Source organism: Epinephelus fuscoguttatus, linkage group LG6 (assembly GCF_011397635.1).
Source record: "Epinephelus fuscoguttatus linkage group LG6, E.fuscoguttatus.final_Chr_v1".
NCBI lineage: Eukaryota > Metazoa > Chordata > Actinopteri > Perciformes > Serranidae > Epinephelus > Epinephelus fuscoguttatus.
The window spans coordinates 11,601,073-11,620,710 of NC_064757.1; the positions used below are offsets into that span (position 1 = coordinate 11,601,073).

Consider the following 19,638-nt stretch of genomic DNA (forward strand, 5'->3'; position numbering starts at 1 on the left):
TTATGAATATTACTACTAATATAAATTGATATGTGTGGAAGTTTAATAAGAATCTCTCTTGGTGAAAATCTCTTCAGATGAAAGTGAGGACCACAGAGAAGCCCAGAGTGACTGTTCCTTTCCTCACTCTGCATCTCAGACGCTGCCAGACGGAGTTCACTGCAAGGATGCAAACTTTCAGGAGAAGCAGCTTCAGAGGAAATAATCATCAATCTCCTTAACAGTGATGATGTTACAGAGGCAGAGAAGCGTGTGGCGGACCTGAACATCACTTCCTGGCTGTCAGTCACTATGAGAAATGCTGTGGACGCAACATTAGAGGGTAGCAACATTTCATGAGGACGCATGAGCCTGTTGCTCTGTAACCGGAATGTGGCAGGTATGCTGCCCACCCTGCAGTACCTTGATCCTTGAATAAACAAAGGCAGATGTACCTGAGATATGGCTGCACTTTGCAGAGGTTAACACCCCCATGATGTGCTAAGTATCCCCAGGAAAGAACTATTTCATCTGATGAGGGCCCTTGTTTCTCGTGGGACATCTGGCGTCCTGGTGGCAAACACTATCAACATACTGAGCCTAAGCATCACCACATTAACCCCCACCCATCACCACCATCACCACCTGATGCCTTCATCCAGAACAACTAATGCCAAAGAATAAAGGGCAGCTTTTCACAACAACTTCTCTTCACCTCTTTGTCAGTTTAGACCAATACAAAGTAGAGACAAGGCTCCAGCTGCAGACAGTGACTGTCAACAATGCTGCTATCAAGGCCAGACCAATATCTTCTGTAATGACTCTGAAAGCTGCACAAAAAATGCTGAGCTTGAGGGAAAAAGTTTGAGGTAAAACATACTTTTATATTATGGTGATATATATTATAGGTGATCCACATAGGGGAATGAAGTCATCACAGTAACCATGAAAACCTGGAATACATTATGAGCATTTAAATTCTATAGATACTACACATGTTACATATACAGGAAATAACAACATGTTTTTTTTTTTGTTGTGGTCATCATATCTATTCCAAACACGCTTTATTTTCTAGCATGAATTTCCCTGGTGCAGTCAGTGGTGGATAGTAACTGCATTTACTAAAGTATTGTGCTTAAGTACTAATTTGAGGCACTTTTACTTTACTTTACTTTTCTTTACTTGTCTTATCTTTTCAGGCCACTTTCTGTTTCTACTCCACTACATCTCATTGGGAAATGTTGTGCTTTTTTCTCACTACAGTTATCTAATAGATTTAGTCACTTGTTATTTTACAAAATAAAAATTTGGCATAGAAAAAAAACAAATATAACATGATGTTTTAATATAAGTTGAACTACCCAACAGTATGTGCAAGTACAGCTAAAATGATTTACTGACTGACAGAAATTCATCAGCAGCTACTTTTAAAATAGTTTCATTTATCATCTAAAAACATGCTGTGATTCAGCTTCAAAAACATTATATTATCTGCTTTTTCTTTTAATTACTCTAGTAGTTGTAATATATTTTGATAGTTTTTAGTTTTGGAGTGATGGACATAAAAAACACTGTGCAGGGTTCTGAGTAATTTTGATGACATTTATCAATATCTTCTGAATTTTACAGAGCAAACAATCATTTGAATGATGTAGAAAATAATCATATTAGTCCATAATGAGAAAAATCATTAGTTGCAGTCCTGTACAAAATAGCTTAAAATGAGATCCACCTTAAACATCAAAATCCTGTTTTCACTTTAATGCATGAGTAATAGTAATCTAATGATATAACAGTCACAGCAGGGGACATTTTTTCTGCATTGAACACTTTTAGGCTGCTTTTTCCAGAATATGCTTACATATGTCTTTCTTCAAAGCAGGCCTTTTTTTGCTTGCAACAGAGTATTTCATCAGTGTGGTATTAGTAATTTTACTAAAGTAAGGGACTGTTCTTTACTTATCAGAGGAGGGGGTCAGCTGAGGTGTGACCCCACCATAAATCAGTTATTAGATTTTATAACTTGAAAAGATGTTTGAATATTAAAAGTTAAAAGCTGAAGACAAAATCCTGGAGTTGAAAAAAGAATTGTGTATTGCCGTGCATGCTGATTAGTTAGTGAAAACAGTTTGAGGATTTTTTTTGGCCAGATTTTAAATGAGATGTAGAATAAAGCGATTTTGATGCAATATAGCCTATATATTTTAAGCTCAGATTTTTTTTTATTTTTTTTTTCCAGACAGAAGCATTCTTCGCACATGATGTGTCCAAGGGTCATCAGAAATTTGAAAATCCAATGATTATTTCTGTTTTTACAGTTCCTGGCTGTAATAACTGGTCTAATTTTTTAGCACTAATTGAAGCAGAAATGCCTTCCAAAGGGTTTTGAAGGCATGTTTTTCTGTAAATTACAACCATTTCAATTTTAATGCACCTCCCCTAAGCCAACAAAAAATATTTGTGTGGTAGTGAACGGTCCCTAAAGGATCTGTACATTCTCCACCTCTGGGTATATTATGTGCCTGCATTTGATCATCACAAGAGTCTATTTACTTATTTATTTAATGATATTCAGCATATGACACTTGTACCTACTTGTCTAGTCTTGTCCTGAGGTTTCCAGCCTCAGCACACAAGCAAACCCAAACAACCCCTCCTCCATCAGCTGATGACGGCGTATAGTGTCAACGCTGAGCCTGGCAGGAAGTGCATCTTTGCCTCGCTGGAACATGAGGACACGAAGCTGTTTCAAACAAAACTACTGGGACATCAAACTAAACTTTTGACGGTAAAGTCACCGTTTCAGACACGAAACAAGTGTAACGTTACGGACATGTGTGGTTGTTGCCGTGTGCTGCTGCTTTTTCTCTTGAATACACAGTGTGTTTGGCTGCTAACGTTAGCTATCTCGTTAGCTTAGTGTTGTTACTGGACGAAGTTGTGTATTCGCGTTAAGTGTGATGATATCCCACAACATACGGATTATTAAACATTTTGACGATTGAAATTCACTTTTTAAGATTGTCACAAAACAAAGTCAGCTAATAACACCAAAAAGCTAACGTTAGTAAGGTCAGAAGAGCGAAGCTTAGCAAGGTGTTGCTAGCAGATTTTGCTCCAGTGGGTTTCATACCAAACTTAATCGGAAACTCCTTCAGTTTAATGAAGCCTTGATTATTTTGCGACGTGCATATGTATCCTAACTTTGCTTATAATATTATATGAATCAACAAAGTTCACTTGTGAATTCGGCATACATAAAACATGATATATCTAACAGCACTGGATTTAAAACCAAAACCAAAACCAAAACCATAACTGTCTACTCAAAATGGTAAGTTTTGTAGTGTGTTTTGGCTTAAGAGAACTGTGGGATTTAAATGGAAAACAGTTCCTTAAGTTGAAATCTTGTTGAAATGTCCAAATTTGAGTATTTGTTGAATGCCGAAATGAAGAATAGATGCATTGATTCATTAAAAAAAATATTTAAATGATATTTTATAAGAGTATGTCTGCCTGAGAACCTGAGTGACTTTAAATGTTAATGTTTTTAACCATATTTGGCATCTGACATCAAAACCCATCTGGCTGGCAACAACGAATAGTTAACTTGATGTATATATTATCTAATGTAATAAAATGTCTCAGCAGGTTTTCATTTCAACACGTGTCTTACAGGCTTACAATGCCTCAAAGTGAAACCAAAATTTGTTTTTTCATCAGTTGTAGAAAAGTTGGGAAATGGACAGTTATCCAAGAGGACAGCCATGGGGAAAGCTTGTCAAAGTAGACTCCAGTGAAACTGTCCTGCTTTTCAACAGAGAATGCACCATTGGCAGAAAAAAAGGTATGTTAAACTCTATATGTGTGTATTACGCGGTGAACAATCATGATATACCTTCATATTGAATCTTATGTCCTAAAACTGTTAACATATTTTACCTTGCTTTTAAAAACCTCTAAATGTGGTGATGCCTGTTAACAAAAGATCGTCCTGTCTGTAGCACAGACATTGCTGTCAGTGTCTGGAGCCTTTAAAACCTCCCCCTCGAAAACACAAAGCCTTCTTTAGTGCACCAAACTTAGACAGCCCCTTGTGATGATAACAAAAGGCTTCCATTGAGAACATGTGTGCAGAATATTAAGTAGATTTTTTTTGTATGGGTTTTTGCTTAAGAAAAGGTTAGGCCTATATTTCCCCCCGTGTCTGCTTTGTTGTGGAGAGCTGTTGGGGTCTACTTTTTTTGCAGTGCAAATCAACAAGCCTTAATTGGTTAGCTTATGTCTGGGCAATAAAAGATTTTTTGAAAAGTCCACGCAACAAAGTTTGAAGTGAATCTCATTGGTATGAGTTTGGAGCTTTAGGGCATTCATTTTAAATGGTAGACTAAAGATATAGAACCGTGTTGCACTGTCAACCAGAATTGAGTAGATTTTATTTTGGAATGGTCAGAGGGGATAATAAGAAATGAACACAATCTGGTATCATACTCCCAAACAGATACATATCATCCATTACACTCCACCAACAGGGCCACTAAAAAGCTGAAGAAATCACACAGGTTCTATCTTAGAGCGTCATAGTAATCTGTATTATGTCTAGTCTGTGTTTTCATCATGGTGTGTTGTTATTTTGTTGGCAGGATGTTATCTGTCCTTCCCAGCCAACAAACTGGTCTCAGGAGAGCACTGCAAGATAGTGCAAGATGAAAGCTCAGGGCTGGTGTGGCTCGAAGACATGAGGTACTACAAATTCAATTAAACAAACCATATGTTGAGAAAGAAGACTGCACTTTCATTTTTAGAGCTCTTCAAAACACATTTCCTCTCATAAAGCAAACCCATGTGACCTTTTACATTGTAGAGTGACACATGCGATTGCTTGTCTGTTTGTGTGTAGCACTAATGGCACAGTGATCAACATGTCCAAACTGGTAAAGAAGCAAACTCATATGCTGCAGAGCGGTGATGTCATCTACTTTGTGTACAGGAAAAGCGAACCGGAACAAAGTGAGTTGATCATTTTGATTGCCATGAGAACAATGTTTAAAGGTATAGTGCGTAACTTCTACAGGTCCGTAAATGTCCGTTTCACCCAAGCCACTACTAGAGGAGATGACACAATGCTGATTAAGCCGATGGGCTCCTCTAACATCTTGCAGTATTTTTCAATATATATCATTTTTAGTATGCGTGTAGACCGGCGACATTCCTGCGCTGGCACACAGGAAATGCTTCCTCACAACAAGAAGGGAGGGGGAGGAAGAGCGGAGAGTGTCATAGCAAGAGGTAGAGCGCAGGTAGAAAGAGAAAGCAACATGGCGGAGAAACGGCCGAGGCACGGTTCAGAAGTGGATCCTACCACAAAGGCAAGTGTTACTCTATGTACACGGTGTGTGGCGACTGGCGAGTGTTACTCTGTGTACACGGTGTGTGGTGAGTGTTACTCTGTGTACATGGAAGTGCCGCCGGCTTATTAGTTGTAATAACGTATTATCCGCTGGGAGGCGACAGAAGTTACGCACTATAGCTTTAAATAAATGTATAAGAAGAACAGACAAACATCTTCTCTTGTCGCCCTGCAGATGTTGCATATGTTTACCACGCAATCAAAACTGAGCAAGCTATTGCACAACATAGTTGTGGTAAGTAGCCAGGTAATTTCCCATGACTCCTCTATTGAATGCAACCACCTTTTTCCCACAGCTATATTGTGCCTCAGTGCTAACCCACACCCTGTATCTAAACTTCAGACACAGAAAGCTCAGCCCACAGTCTCGCTCCTGTTCCACCTTCAGAGATGTCACTCTCTGTGGAGCCTGTAATTCTCACAAAGGCTCCTCATGATCCGACTCAGGAGGAACCTCAGCCCTCCACCTCCACTTCCCACTTCTGTATTGGGAGCCCCGTCACTTCTGGTTCTGTGGCAACCACAGCCTGTCCTGCCTCCGGTAAGTCTCTAACACATTGTCAAATAGCAGTGACCTTCAGCTTTCTCTCTGGAAATGAACAACACTTCACCTTTAATATACATTACACATATACCTTGCTATTGTTTCTTAATTTATAATATAGTTTATGTAGATGAATGCTTATTGATGATGATTATCTACAGCATGTTTGAGTTCCTGTGGTGGGATGAGTGCTCTATTTATGTTCTGGTCTATTTCTTGATTGGGAGCTGTGACTTCCCAGAGCCTCAGCTGGTTGCCTGGTAACCTCATGGTGATGCCAATACCCCGGCTCCTACCCCATACCCATGATTTTTTATTTGTCTGAAATAGGGGTGGTTGATATGGCATTAAACTAATATCATGATATTGCAGAGTATTTACTAGAATACTATTGTAATACTAATATAATTGTGATAAAATAATTTCAGCTAGTGTGGTGAGATGTATCCAGTTAGCCCCTGCATTGTGTTAGTGTGATAGATGGTGGATTCACAGGATGTTAGAGGAGCAGACAGAGAGGCAGAGCTGTGGCTCTGATCATGGTCACTGATGGACACAGACCTGCTGATGTTAGTCAGCTGATCAGTACTGAGCTTTAAACTCAGACTGTGTTGGGCAAAATGTATCCAGCTTGTGATTATCACACTATCTTCAGCCAGTCTCTTCTCATCTGCTTTGTGCATTGACTTTTTTTTTCCTAGCCAAATTCCCAACTGACAGTGATTAAATGAGCCAGTCCCTTCACTTTTCCCAACCTTTAAAAACTTAGAAGGTTGTTTTATAATTTACGCCACACTGGGACATGCAGCTCTGATTAATTACCCGCTGAGTGACGTATGATTGATTGAACTAAGATCAGTCACTCGCAACTCGTCTCCCGGTAATGTACTTGCTAGATTAAGAAGTAAGTGTCCTCTGTTGTGAGTGTTGCTCTTTCGGTGAAGTCCTTGTTATCAAACACCTTCCATGCTATAGAAGTAGCTCCTTTTGTAGAACCAACTCCTCCACAGTCAAGCTGGTATATGACACACCCTTTTCAACTAAATCCTTCATTATATAGATACAGTACATCAGTGCAAGCAGTTTTAAGATGTTAACGTATTTATGCCTGGTCTGTTGTTCATCCATCCTATCAGGCCAAGTTAAAGATGCTGCCCCAGCACATGAAGAAGACGTGGACAACATGGAACCAAAAAGCAAGAGGAGGAAAACTGATAATGGTAAGTTCTCTTACCTGTAGATTTACTTGGTTTTTCTTGATTCCTCACATTAGAATTTGGGCCCTATTTTTGAGGCGGCACAACAACCAGTACAAGCAGCATTTCTGACCATTTGAGGTTTGCCTAACCTTGAAATTTGCTTGTCTGTGGTATTTTTGTGCAGAGAGTATAGTGCTCAGGTGGGAGGAGAGGTGCAAACAGTTGAAAAGCTACCACATTGCTGATTTTATCAACATTAGCAAACTAAATTCTTGTAGCAAATACACCAAAAAGGACAAAATAATGCTTTAAATGCAAATTAATTTGGTAAATTAACTCACCAGCCAGTAGATGCATTTAAATCATCATAAAACAACATGTACTGTGAGTAGGAATGCCAGTATGCATTCTGCCTTTACCAATCTTGCAGTGTCTTGTACTGTATCTTGTATCTTTTCCAGTAGCTTTACACTATATGAGAAGCTTCTCCTTCAGTTTATTAATTCCCTGCAGCATCTGAAGGGACCAGGACTGTTCAATCTGCAGCCTCTGATTAAAGAAGTGCCACGCCAGAGCACAGTGCCATTACACACAGCCATCCGCTGTGATTAGCTTTGTTAAATCACCTGCAAATGACAGTAGGCCTCTACAGAATATCTCGTATTGTGCCTATGCATGAAACAACAAATTATGGGGACTCATTAATCCTGTGTGAATGAATCATGAATCCAGCTGTTTCAGAGCTATGAGACGAGTAATGTGACTGGCTGAGAGTATATTTATTAATCACCACACTCTTTTTATCTACATGGCACCTCAGCCAGACCTTTGGCACTCTGGACTGCTGCACATACATGAACCAAAATAGCAGGTCCACTTGGAGATACCCACACAGTCTGTGCACCCAAGACCAACCACTTTGCAGTGGTCGTTGCACTTGAACAAATAAAGTGGGGACCTTTATGTATATCCAGAGCTGTACTTACTTTAGTTGTTCCAACCCCAAAAACATGCCTGGAAGGTTTTTGTAAGCCAAACCAGTCAACTTCCAAAAACTCAGTGTAGCATGTAACATACAGTTCCTGTGTTTACAGATAAAGATTATGATTTCGACTTGCCACACACCTCCAGTACAGAAGTGGATGATTCAACTAAGGGGAGTCTTCTGTCGAAACCGCCAGTGGAAGGGACTAAGACGGACAAGATGGAGGAGAGCCTGACATGTGTTATCTGTCAGGACCTACTGCATGACTGTGTCAGGTAAGATCTCAGGAAAACTGAAGTCTGTACAGATATACAAGGCTGAGGGCTTGAATCCTACACTGAACAAAAATATAAAAGCAGCACTTTTGTTTTTGCTCCCATTTTTCATGAGCTGAACTCAAAGATCTAAAACATTTTCTGTACACACAAAAGACCATTTCTCACAAATATTGTTCACAAATCTGTCTAAATCTGTGTTAGTGAGCACTTCTCCTTTGCCGAGATAATCCATCCCACCTCACAGGTGTGGCATATCAAGATGCTGATTAGACAGCATGATTATTGCACAGGTGTGCCTTAGGCTGGCCACAATAAAAGGCCACTCTGAAATGTGCAGTTTTGCTTTATTGGAGGGGTCTGGGGGGTCAGAAAACCAGTCAGTATCTGGTGTGACCACCATTTGCCTCACACAGTGCAACACATCTCCTTCGCATAGAGTTGATCAGGTTGTTGATTGTGGCCTGTGGAATGTTGGTCCACTCCTCTTCAATGGCTGTGCGAAGTTGCTGGATATTGGCAGGAACTGGAACACGCTGTCGTATACGCCGATCCAGAGCATCCCAAACATGCTCAATGGGTGACATGTTGGGTGAGTATGCTGGCCATGCAAGAACTGGGATGTTTTCAGCTTCCAGGAATTGTGTACAGATCCTTGCAACATGAATCTGTGCATTATCATGCTGCAACATGAGGTGATGGTCGTGGATGAATGGCACAACAATGGGCCTCAGGATCTCGTCACGGTATCTCTGTGCATTCAAAATGCCTTCAATAAAATGCACCTGTGTTCGTTGTCCATAACATACACCTGCCCATACCATGACCCCACCGCCACCATGGGCCACTCGATCCACAACGTTGACATCAGCAAACCGCTCACCCACACGACGCCACACATGCTGTCTGCCATCTGTCCTGAACAGTGAAAACGGGGATTCATCCGTGAAGAGAACACCTCTCCAACGTGCCAGGCGTCAGCAGTTGTGAGCATTTGCCCACTCAAGTCGGTTACGACGACGAACTGCAGCCAGGTCGAGACCCCGATGAGGACGACGAGCATGCAGATGAGCTTCCCTGAGACGGTTTCTGACAGTTTGTGCAGAAATTCTTTGGCTATGCAAAGCGATTGTTGCAACAGCTGTCCAGGTGGCTGGTCTCAGACGATCTTGGAGGTGAATAGGCTGGATGTGGAGATTCTGGGCTGGTGTGGTTACACGTGGTCTGCGGTTGTGAGGCCGGTTGGATGTACTGCCAAATTGTCTGAAACGCCTTTGGAGACGGCTTATGTTAGAGAAATGATTCAGTTCGTTCAATTCACGGGCAACAGCTCTGGTGGACATTCCTGCAGTCAGCATGCCAATTGCACGCTCCCTCAAAACTCACGACATCAGTGGCATTGTGCTGTGTGATAAAACTGATCATTTTAGAGTGGACTTTTATTTTGGCCAGCCCAAGGCACACCTGTGCAATAATCATGCTGTCTAATCAGCATCTTGATATGCCACACCTGTGAGGTGGGATGGATTATCTCGGCAACGGAGAAGTGCTCACTAACACAGATTTAGACAGATTTGTGAACAATATTTGAGGGAAATGGTCTTTTGTGTACGTATAGAAAATGTTTTAGATCTTTGAGATCAGCTCATGAAAAGTGGGAGCAAAAACAAAAGTGTTGCGTTTATATTTTTGTTCAGTGTACTTAGTGGTCTTGTAAGGCTCTTTGCATGCATGCAACATGTCCACTAAATACCAGTGGTGTGTGAGTTTTAATTCTAAGTCTCTTGTTTTAGCTTGCAGCCTTGCATGCATGTCTTCTGTGCTGCCTGCTACTCAGGCTGGATGGAGCGTTCTTCTCTTTGCCCCACCTGCCGCTGTCCTGTGGAGAGGATTCGTAAGAACCACATCCTCAACAACCTGGTGGAGGCCTACCTCATCCAGCACCCAGGTTTGCACAGATAAAGACCATTTTGATAGCATTTAACATGTTGGCACTTAATTTTATTCATAATGCCAGCATGTTATGCATTTGACGAAGAAAGAATGGCATGTAAGCAAGACCTGCTTACCTAGTATAATGGCTCTGTATACATCTGTGTGTCCCTCTTTCTTTCACAGAGAAGTGCCGCAGTGAGGAGGACCTGAAGAGCATGGACAGCCGGAACAAGATAACTCAGGACATGTTGCAGCCAAAAGTTGAGCGCTCTTTCTCAGATGAGGAGGGCAGTTCAGATTATCTCTTTGAGCTCTCTGACAATGACAGCGACTCCTCAGACATCAGGTAAGATCTGATAGTTTGTATCTGTAGTAAAGCAGTGTTCATTTTGGCACCAGACTTTGGTTAGTTTGTGTTACGTTACTAACAGACTATAAAATATGTCTAACAATGTGTTGCCTGAGCAATGATTTAAAACAATCTCTTTAAAATTAGACATGTACAATATCTAAAATGAAAACAGTAAACACATTGTTGAAGGATAATAATCACAAGGTCTGAAAATATTCACATCTATGGTGTGTGTGTTAATGAAAAAAACACCATTCACTTAACTATGAAAAACAGTTGTCATCAGAATATCGTGACACAATAAAAATTTGGGAGCCTGTTTTCTCATTTACTGAATAACAGCTCCACGTGATGATTTTCTGTTGTGTTTTGTCCCCAGTCAGCCTTTAGTGATCTGCAGACAGTGTCCTGGCTACAGGACGGACGTCAGTCAGGTGCTGTTTGCTACAGGTTCAAACTACTGGCTCCCTGGCCTGCCAGCTCCACCACTTATATATCCCCCACCCAAACCAGCAACTGAGGAGGGATCTGCAAAGCCCACAGGGGAGCAGCCTTCAACATCCTCTGACATCCCCTCAGGTGATTATAGTTACAGATGAGCTCAGTAACTAAAGTTAAATGTGTCACTAAATGACAAATTGCTGGGTACAGCATCCTGTTACCAAAATTCAAGAAGTAAAGTGTGTTATTTAATTGGAAAATGCATGTGAAAGCAGGCTTCAGCACAACTGTGAGGATCCTCCTGCTTTCCATTCATTCCTTAATGTCTTCGCTCCTGTCTGAAACCTTTTTCTGCTCCCATCCTGTCCGCAGCTCCTCAGGAGTATTGCTGCCCCCCTCAGGGCTGCCATCTCATCTGCACCTGCTGCCTCCAGCCAATGCCAGACAGATGGGCTGAGCTAAACAGCGAGCAGGTCACTGCTCAACAATGTGAGCAGTCCTTGTTATTCCCTCTGCAGAGATGCAATGTAATGTAGTTAATACAGTTATACTGTCATGCGGAAAACTGCATGTAACTAGAGTGAAATAGAAATTCAGTTAGAACTAATTGAAATTTATAGGTAGTACAAGCCGCTTGGTGCTGGTATATCTTAAATTGCGTAAGGCTTTTCAGTATAAATCTATGTTAAATATACATACATTTAGTACTTTAAGTTCATGTAAAATCAACTGATAATTAAAGCACAGATAGGTGCATGGATAGGTTGTTGCACAAACCCCATTATACACCTCATATGCATGATGTGCTGTGTGTTGGCAGGTGTGCTGTGCCAGCGACCATTCTGTCATATGTACTGGGGTTGCCAGAGGATTGGCTGTCAAGGCTGTCTGGCTCGATTCAGCGGTATGTATCTGTTTCAGAAAAACAGCCTCAGGGGGATTTCCAGTGAGGCATAATGCTGGGTTGTAGGCTTCGACCACTAAGGGATTTTTTTTTTCTGATTGTAACATTTCTTTTTAATTGAAGGAGCTGATTCACAAATGGTGTCCAAATGAAATATCTGTAATTGTGATGATTGTCAGCCTCAGATAATGAGCACTCTGTGTATCTGACAAAATGTTATTAGCTGATTGTAAAACTATAATGAAACATTTTCCTGCATAAATGTATGAAGCATGTCACAGCAGAATATATGTAGGTGTTTTCCTTTTACAATAAGCCCAGTGTAGCATGTACACATGTAATCACTAAATGTGCATTATATGTGAGATGTCTGACCTTGACCTTGAGTGATAATCATGTAATAACAAGACACAGTGTTAAATTAATAGCTTCATACACTGTTCAGCAGTATTGCTGTGACTCAGTGACTTTGTATCAGTGTGGAAGAAACATATGCTTTAGCAGCTCAGATAAAGTTAGACTTCAGCTTCCAGAGCTCATGTATCTCTGTACAACAAAGGTGCAGCTCAGGAGTTCAAACCTGCAGCCTTCAAACATTTGCTGAGATATAGTTTCTCAGATATCTGTTTGTACTGCTATTTTATGTGTTGTAATTTACAAAATCTTTCATAGTTAAATTCTACTTTTTTTCAGAGCTCAATCTGACAGACAAATGCCTGGATGGTGTGCTCAACAACAATAACTATGAATCAGAGATCCTTCAGGTAAATTGGACTATCTGTACATATCAAATATTCCAATGATTTTTCCACTCTTTTTTTCAGTTATTTATTTGGATTTTAGAATGCATTACATGATTAGGTCGGGGGTAGGGCTTGCTGTTATAACCTGTCCTGGGTGTTTGATTCTGACGGGGGCAACTGCTGACAAAATATTTTCCTTCATGAATTTCTAAGACACTTTAGATCTGTGCGTTCACTAAACTTTGCTACTCTAAGCTAAATATGCTCTCCAGATTACTAAATGGCAGCCTTATCAACTAAAGCTAAAATGGACGTAGCCACCGTGACGTCACCCACTGGTTTATGGACTCCCATTTTGAAGCCTTGAGTTTGGCATTTTGGCCGTCGCCATCTTGGATTTTAGGAGCCAGAAGTGACCATAGTGGACGAGAGGTTGAAGCTGTGGAGGAGTTAGGGGTGGAACTTTAAGTCTTAATAAAATGTAAACGGGGGAGTTATATAAAAAATCATTGCCTGTACAGTTGTCATGAAGGGAGAAATTAGCTATAGAGACCAAAAACATCTTTATTCACTTTTGGAGCCAGCCTCAAGTGGCCATTAGTTAAACTGCAGTTTTTGGCACTTCCTCATTGGCTTCATTTTTCAGTCTCAGAGGTTGCCGCTTGCTTACAACCCATGTAACAGATGTGTGATACTTCAAATTCACGTTTGCACCTAGTGTCATGTGTGATGTTAAGATTCTCTTTCCATCCGTCTTCCAGAACTACCTGTCCTCCAGAGGGAAGTCGTGGAGAGATCTGCTCCAGGAGTCTTTGCAGGCCTTGCAGCAGGGAAACTACTCTCTGTCAGGTAAGCCTTCAGTACTTTCATCAGTAAGCTGTGGACTTTGAACTCCACACTGAGTGTTAATATTCCGTCCTTCTTCGCTCTGTCCCCGTCAGATCCTCGTATCTCTGCCGATGTCATCCTGTGCTTCTGCTGCGGCCTGCGAGCATTCAAGGAGCTGGCCTACAAATACAGACAGAACATCCTTCCAACTGAACTGCCAGGTCAGACAGACCAAAATCATGTTTTTTCATAACCATTTTTAATGCCATTCACCTTTGTGGACAACTTGTACATAAAAGGGGTTTAGACTTTTTGTTATATGTCATGGTAACTGTAAAAACTTAATTCAACGTTTGTTCCTCAGCTACTGTAACATCACGTCCCGACTGTTACTGGGGACGCAACTGTCGTACGCAGGTGAAGGCACATCATGCAGTGTAAGTCTTTTTACATTCAAAGCACCACAAGTCTTAGATCTGCCCTCTAGTGGTTATATGGTGGAATTGTAGATTTAACTGACAACAATAGCCCTTTTTAGATAGGAAATGTGCAAATTTGCAGGAAAGCCCAATCAGTCTTTTTTTCAGAATTGGCAGTATAAAAACAAAATCGGGGAGTGCAGCAAAATGCCGCCTACCTACTTTTGTTTATACAGAATGCGCCTTCTTCGGAGCAATGTGGGGCGTGAGCAAGTAACAAAACGTGTAGCTCAGCGTGTGACGTAAACAGTGACGTGGGAGGGAAGCCGCAGCTAGTCAGTCCTTTCTCTCGTAAGTCAGCCCGTCCTTCACTGTCCCCGTCATGTGGCGGTTAATGGCCTCTTCATTTGCGAGGGCAAGGAAGGCGCGCAATTCCTTGTCTCCCCAGTTGCTCATCTTTACAGTGTCTGTCAGGTTTGTGTTTCCCTCTAATTCCTGCTATCAACTGTTTCCTGTTTATCCACCGCCAATGGGTCGCACGTGCGGCGTCATCAACAGCTCCTCCCACAAGTCTTCAACAGCCCCTCACGTTGTGGAAGGCTGCCTCGGTCTGTTTAAACTAAAGGGGTTCTGCCAATATGACTACCTTACGAGGCGGAAAATTGGGCACCTCGGATCAACTCACCAGTCCGGCTCTGTGTGTCTAAACGCTCGCAGCTTGCCGGCAAAACAGCCCATATTCGTGAAAAATCTGGCAGTGTAAAAGGGGCTAATGAAACTGCATCTTTGGCTCAAATTTTGTCTGCATCAGTGATGATATGTTTCCTTGTGTGACAAATGTCAAATCTTTAAATTCTGCAGTATATCGCTTCTCTTCTGTATCAATGAATTGACTTTGTCTTACTTCTCAACTATGCTGTTTGTTTATCAGTAGCCATAATTTGTAGTTTAAAAAAAATGCTGACCAGTGAACAGCACAGACCCATCTGGAGTGATTGTCCATTATACATACTGCAGTGGGCCCCACCTGCGTGCAGCCATCAAAAGCAAATGTACTGTAACACAAACAGATAATACCAGGTCATCACTGAATGTCGTGTATTGACATGTTTTAAGGAATGACACAGTTGTCAGAGCCGCAGTGTTTTTCACTTGTAGTTAACATATTTATTGTGGATATTTTGGATAGACTTCTAGGCATTAACAGACACTCATTTTGAAAGGTCACACATGTTCCTCAAGCCAGCTGGGTGGATACCAACGATGCATTTTTTTGTGCCATTGTTTTGCAGAGCCTTTCAGTTATTGAGTTGTAAACGTGTTGTGATCACAGTAATTCTGACTATACCTCAGAGACACCGGGTGTTTGCCTTTTGCATGTTGTTTACTTATTAACCACTAGAGGGAGTCCTTGTATTAATTTGTTTCCACAGTTCGCTGTGTCTGCTGTCAGACCTGTATTAGATGCTTCATGTCACCTCATCTCTTTGGTTTTGTGTTTTCACATGCAGCACTCAATTGATGTTCTTTCTTTTCTTTGTCAGGAAATTCAACCATATATGTGAGCAGACGCGTTTCAAGAGCTGAAGGAGCAGAGCGGTTTGTTTCTCCACCGAAGTGTCAAATGTAGATACCTGAGCATCTTGTAGACATGACCTTGTTAAGTTTTTCTTGTGTCCATCGTAGCTAACTGCCTTCCAAATATTATGCAATAACCTAATGCAGAAATTACAATCAGTATCCATTTACAGTAGTGACCAGTGTCTTCCCCGACACAGGGCTGTGTGAAATAATGCTATGCACAATAACATTAAAGTTCAATGTTTACTAAGGGTTTAAGCTGCTTTTCAGAGTGATGACCTGTGAGGGCATTTAACACCAGGCACCATCTAAATTTAGATCAATTTTGTCTGTGGCTCATGCGTTTGTGTGTTCTACCAGGTAAACAACCACCAACTGTTGGGAGTAATGTATTTGTTTGTTAAAAATGCTTCCTGATATGTCCTTCAGCCTGTGTGACAAAAATGTTTTCTCAGATTAAGAGCGAGTGAGGCAATCTCTGTGGATTAAGGCCATTTATCTACAATTGCACATGTTGGTGAGCATGTTTGATATTAAGTCCTCCTCCAGTCGTGGTAGCTGAGGCTCAGACCACCTAATGTACATTTACCTTGTTTATATCTTATTTTATGTTTATATTTTTCAGTCTTATGACATGCTGAGATAAGAATCCAGGACTTCCTCCATAATGCTGATGAAAATTAACTAAATATCCAACCTTTAAACTTAATTATAAAGTGTAAATGTCTCACCACCTTCCAGAGACTTCTCGTTTTGCCGGGTCATTGCTATGTTCCCAGATTAAGGCATAAAGCCACATCAAAACTACACATATGTACAAAGGTAGATTCATAATCCCATGTGATATTTGTAGAGGATTGGAAAGGGGATCAATGTTTTGTAACGCTGTCAGAGGGCACGGGGGCCTCTGTTGTATGCTTTGCTCTGGATAATCATCTCCAAGGTGATTAACGTAGTGTAGAGGGAGACACTTTCTCCCAGCCTTGTAGTAAGGGATAAGCTTTGATGAAATGCACAGTTACTCCATGTAAACTCTTGAGAGGAAAAAAAAAGTTTGCACTCCAGGGAACCAGTAATGGTTAGATATGCTGGAGGTGATGTTTCTGTGGTGGCGTCAGCCCATAGAGTAGAGTTTTATAGGATACACTCGCAGAACCAACAGTTTAGAGAATCATGCCAATATAGAGGCAGAGTCCCTCCCTCTTCAGGTGTTTGGAAAAAATATGTACGGTAGAGAGACATATTTTTTTATCCTGTTTGAATTGTGCTGTGAATTACACACATATTTGGTAATTTAAAAGATAATTTTGCAAGTCAAGAAAGTTGCAGTTTGTTATAGCTTTGTTGTATTACCATTTAGTTTTCCCACACACATATGATGTTATCTTACCAGATGTGTTTATTCAGTGACTCCTGGTCTTTTTATCAGCCAGGAGGCGAAAGAATGAGCAAGACCTGTTGCTTGTGTGATTACATCCCGCTGTGAAACCATGGTTGTATCATTAAGTTGGATTTTATAATCGCTTATCTCGGCTCGAGGAAAGCCTTACAAATATAAAACCTCCATTGATCAAAAATTCATAATAGAAAGAGTCATGAGCCTTGTTTACAGTTTAAGATGTCCTATCAAACATTTACTGGTGTGTCTTTTATGACGGTGGTCCACGGGGAAAATGCTTTTTTTTGGCAGCAGGGAATTTTATTGCTGCAATACCGCAAGTGGCCACTGGGAAAAACACAGGCATAGCCTCAGCGAGTGACTGTTATGACGTTACTTACGCAACTTGTGAAGTCTTTCTAATTACGTATTTTCAGTGTTATATTTCTTTTTCTTAATCTTTTAAAGTGTCATACATCATAAGCGTGATTCATGGCTCAATTCAAATGTGATAAAAAGATTATTTGTCTCTCACTATTAGTAACTGTACATATGTTTTTTAAAATAAGGTCCCATGGTGGTCCACCAGAAGGGGAGGAGCTTCGCCTCTTCATACAAACTCAACAGTAGCTTGTCATTTATGTTGTGATAGAGGTTTATTCAGACAGTAGATTTTTCTGTTTGGTTAGATTTCCTCTGGTTCCTCAGGTACACAAAGCTGCTGTCTTGTTGGTTTAATTGTAGGTGAACAATGTTTGGTGGTTAGTAAAAAAAGAAAAATCAGTGTTAACATGTCACTGAACAGTCATGTTGAATCTAATGACCTCTCATTTATGACTATCATCGCCCAAGTGTCAGTTAGTCCCCATCATGCAAACATACACACTTAGTAATAATGTCTACTGTAAAAACAGACAAATCAGCCTTTGTTTTTAGGTTATTATTTAGGTTAATCAAATGAGTACATCCGGACATTAGTTTCAAGAGGCCTTATTACATATTGAAGTCTTGATAGTCTTGATTTTTTTTTTTTTTTTTTTTTTGTATGATCACTATTGTTAGTGTGTAGAAAATGCTGGTGGAGAATGGGGGAGCGGGCCCTTACTTTGGCCTTGAGTCGATTTATGAGAATACGCACTAAAGATGTCTAAACTTGTTTGCTAGATGTGTTTATATTGTACAACTATGAGGATATTTGCACATAACTCATCTCACACAAATGTAAAGGCCTCTTTTTAAGTCTATAAGGGTCTGATATGAACCGAACATCTTTGAAGGGCCATCTTCATACAGTGTATGGCTTACAATATCTGATGTGTAATCATATGAAGAGTTTCATTCCAAAATGATATGTACATCATCATAAAAAAAGGCAACGTAAAATGTAACTTCTTCAAAGGATATCCTTGATAGTTTAATAAAATGATGTGCATTTTGGATGATATAGTATTAGTAATATGGGTTCAGTATGTGTTGTTTGGGAATGTAGCGCATCATATTTTTAAGTGTCGGTGGCAAGATGGGATTGTGAATGGACACTTTCCTGGCCTCTGCCTTAGCGCAATTAATTTGTGGTGTTAGTTAGATGCTTTAGGTGTTCCTTTTTTTTTTTTTTTTAATAACCCCCTGAGTCATGGTGGGTCCACACTGGCATTCCTTAGCGGCTCAGGCCCTCAGCACAAGCCCAGTCGATCCCCCGACAGAGTGGCTGAGTTTTAATTATTCCCTACCGGAGATCTGGGCACCCTAAGCCAACAACAGTCCCAAGCCGCTCCAATCAGGAATTGGTAATAAAGAGGCTTTGGAGGAGTGCTTTGCAGTCTCCCTGGGGTGGGGAGTGGGAGGGCATGTTGTATACTAAGGCAAATATTTACTCACTATGTGTGCAAAAGTCTGAACCAGGCTGCTCAGCAGTATGGAAGAGGCAGGTTTCATTCTACCTCATCACAACTCCCAGTGATATGGGAGACTGAACAAGCATCAGTCACATTCACATCAGTCCTTACTGATGCCTGTAAACGTTGTATGCAATGCACTATTTGAACAGTTAGTTTAGACTATAATCAACTTCTAGTTTAATCATTATAGAGTAAAACTAGGCACATTAAAAAAAAATTGAGGACGTGTTTGACAAATATATTTGATAAATGCTTCTTTACCCTGTATGTTACTCTGTATGTTGTATTAGCGATGCTAAGATTGTCTTTGAAATAAATAAAGATCTGCCCTCTTATCTGAACAAATTAAGACTGATCGAGCTGTCTGTAGAAACTGACTTGTGTTTGTCAATACCTTAAAGGTCCCCCTCCACTTTGCTCACTGTTAACCCTTACCTGGATGTAAGAATGATGTATGCTTGACACTAGAAGGCTGCTTTCATTTTCATCTGCTGATTGGAATGTTTGTGTGTTCTTAAATCTAAGGTTAAGACCATTTGTCCATTTGAGCAGGATTTTGTGACATCAGTTAATTAAAGAGCCAATCGTTGTCCAAAATGCATCTTAAGCACGCCTTACATAAAATGACTCGTCTGAATTAAAAACAGGAGTTTTACTTCAGTTAGTGTGCACACCCGTGATCTTGGTTATTTGGTGTGAGGTACTCATAAAACTCAGTCCAAGCTATCTTAAGTCAGGTTTTTTCTCATTTTCTTTAGTGAGGA

The 19,638-nt window shown here is 40.6% G+C and overlaps 1 protein-coding gene across 1 annotated transcript; it reads left to right on the forward strand.

Moving 5' to 3' along the window:
- The first annotated feature begins 2,629 nt into the window (after nt 1-2,629).
- chfr (checkpoint with forkhead and ring finger domains, E3 ubiquitin protein ligase) lies at nt 2,630-19,230 on the forward strand. The gene is made up of 18 exons (XM_049579129.1): nt 2,630-2,770; nt 3,706-3,829; nt 4,626-4,725; nt 4,883-4,992; nt 5,568-5,627; nt 5,736-5,933; nt 7,073-7,156; nt 8,230-8,395; nt 10,189-10,343; nt 10,514-10,676; nt 11,062-11,261; nt 11,496-11,612; nt 11,944-12,027; nt 12,721-12,791; nt 13,532-13,619; nt 13,712-13,819; nt 13,963-14,035; nt 15,562-19,230. Exons 2-18 carry the CDS (start codon nt 3,724-3,726, stop codon nt 15,602-15,604), a joined length of 1,926 nt encoding a protein of 641 aa, XP_049435086.1. The 5' UTR covers nt 2,630-2,770; nt 3,706-3,723; the 3' UTR covers nt 15,605-19,230.
- Nucleotides 19,231-19,638: the final 408 nt, after the last annotated feature.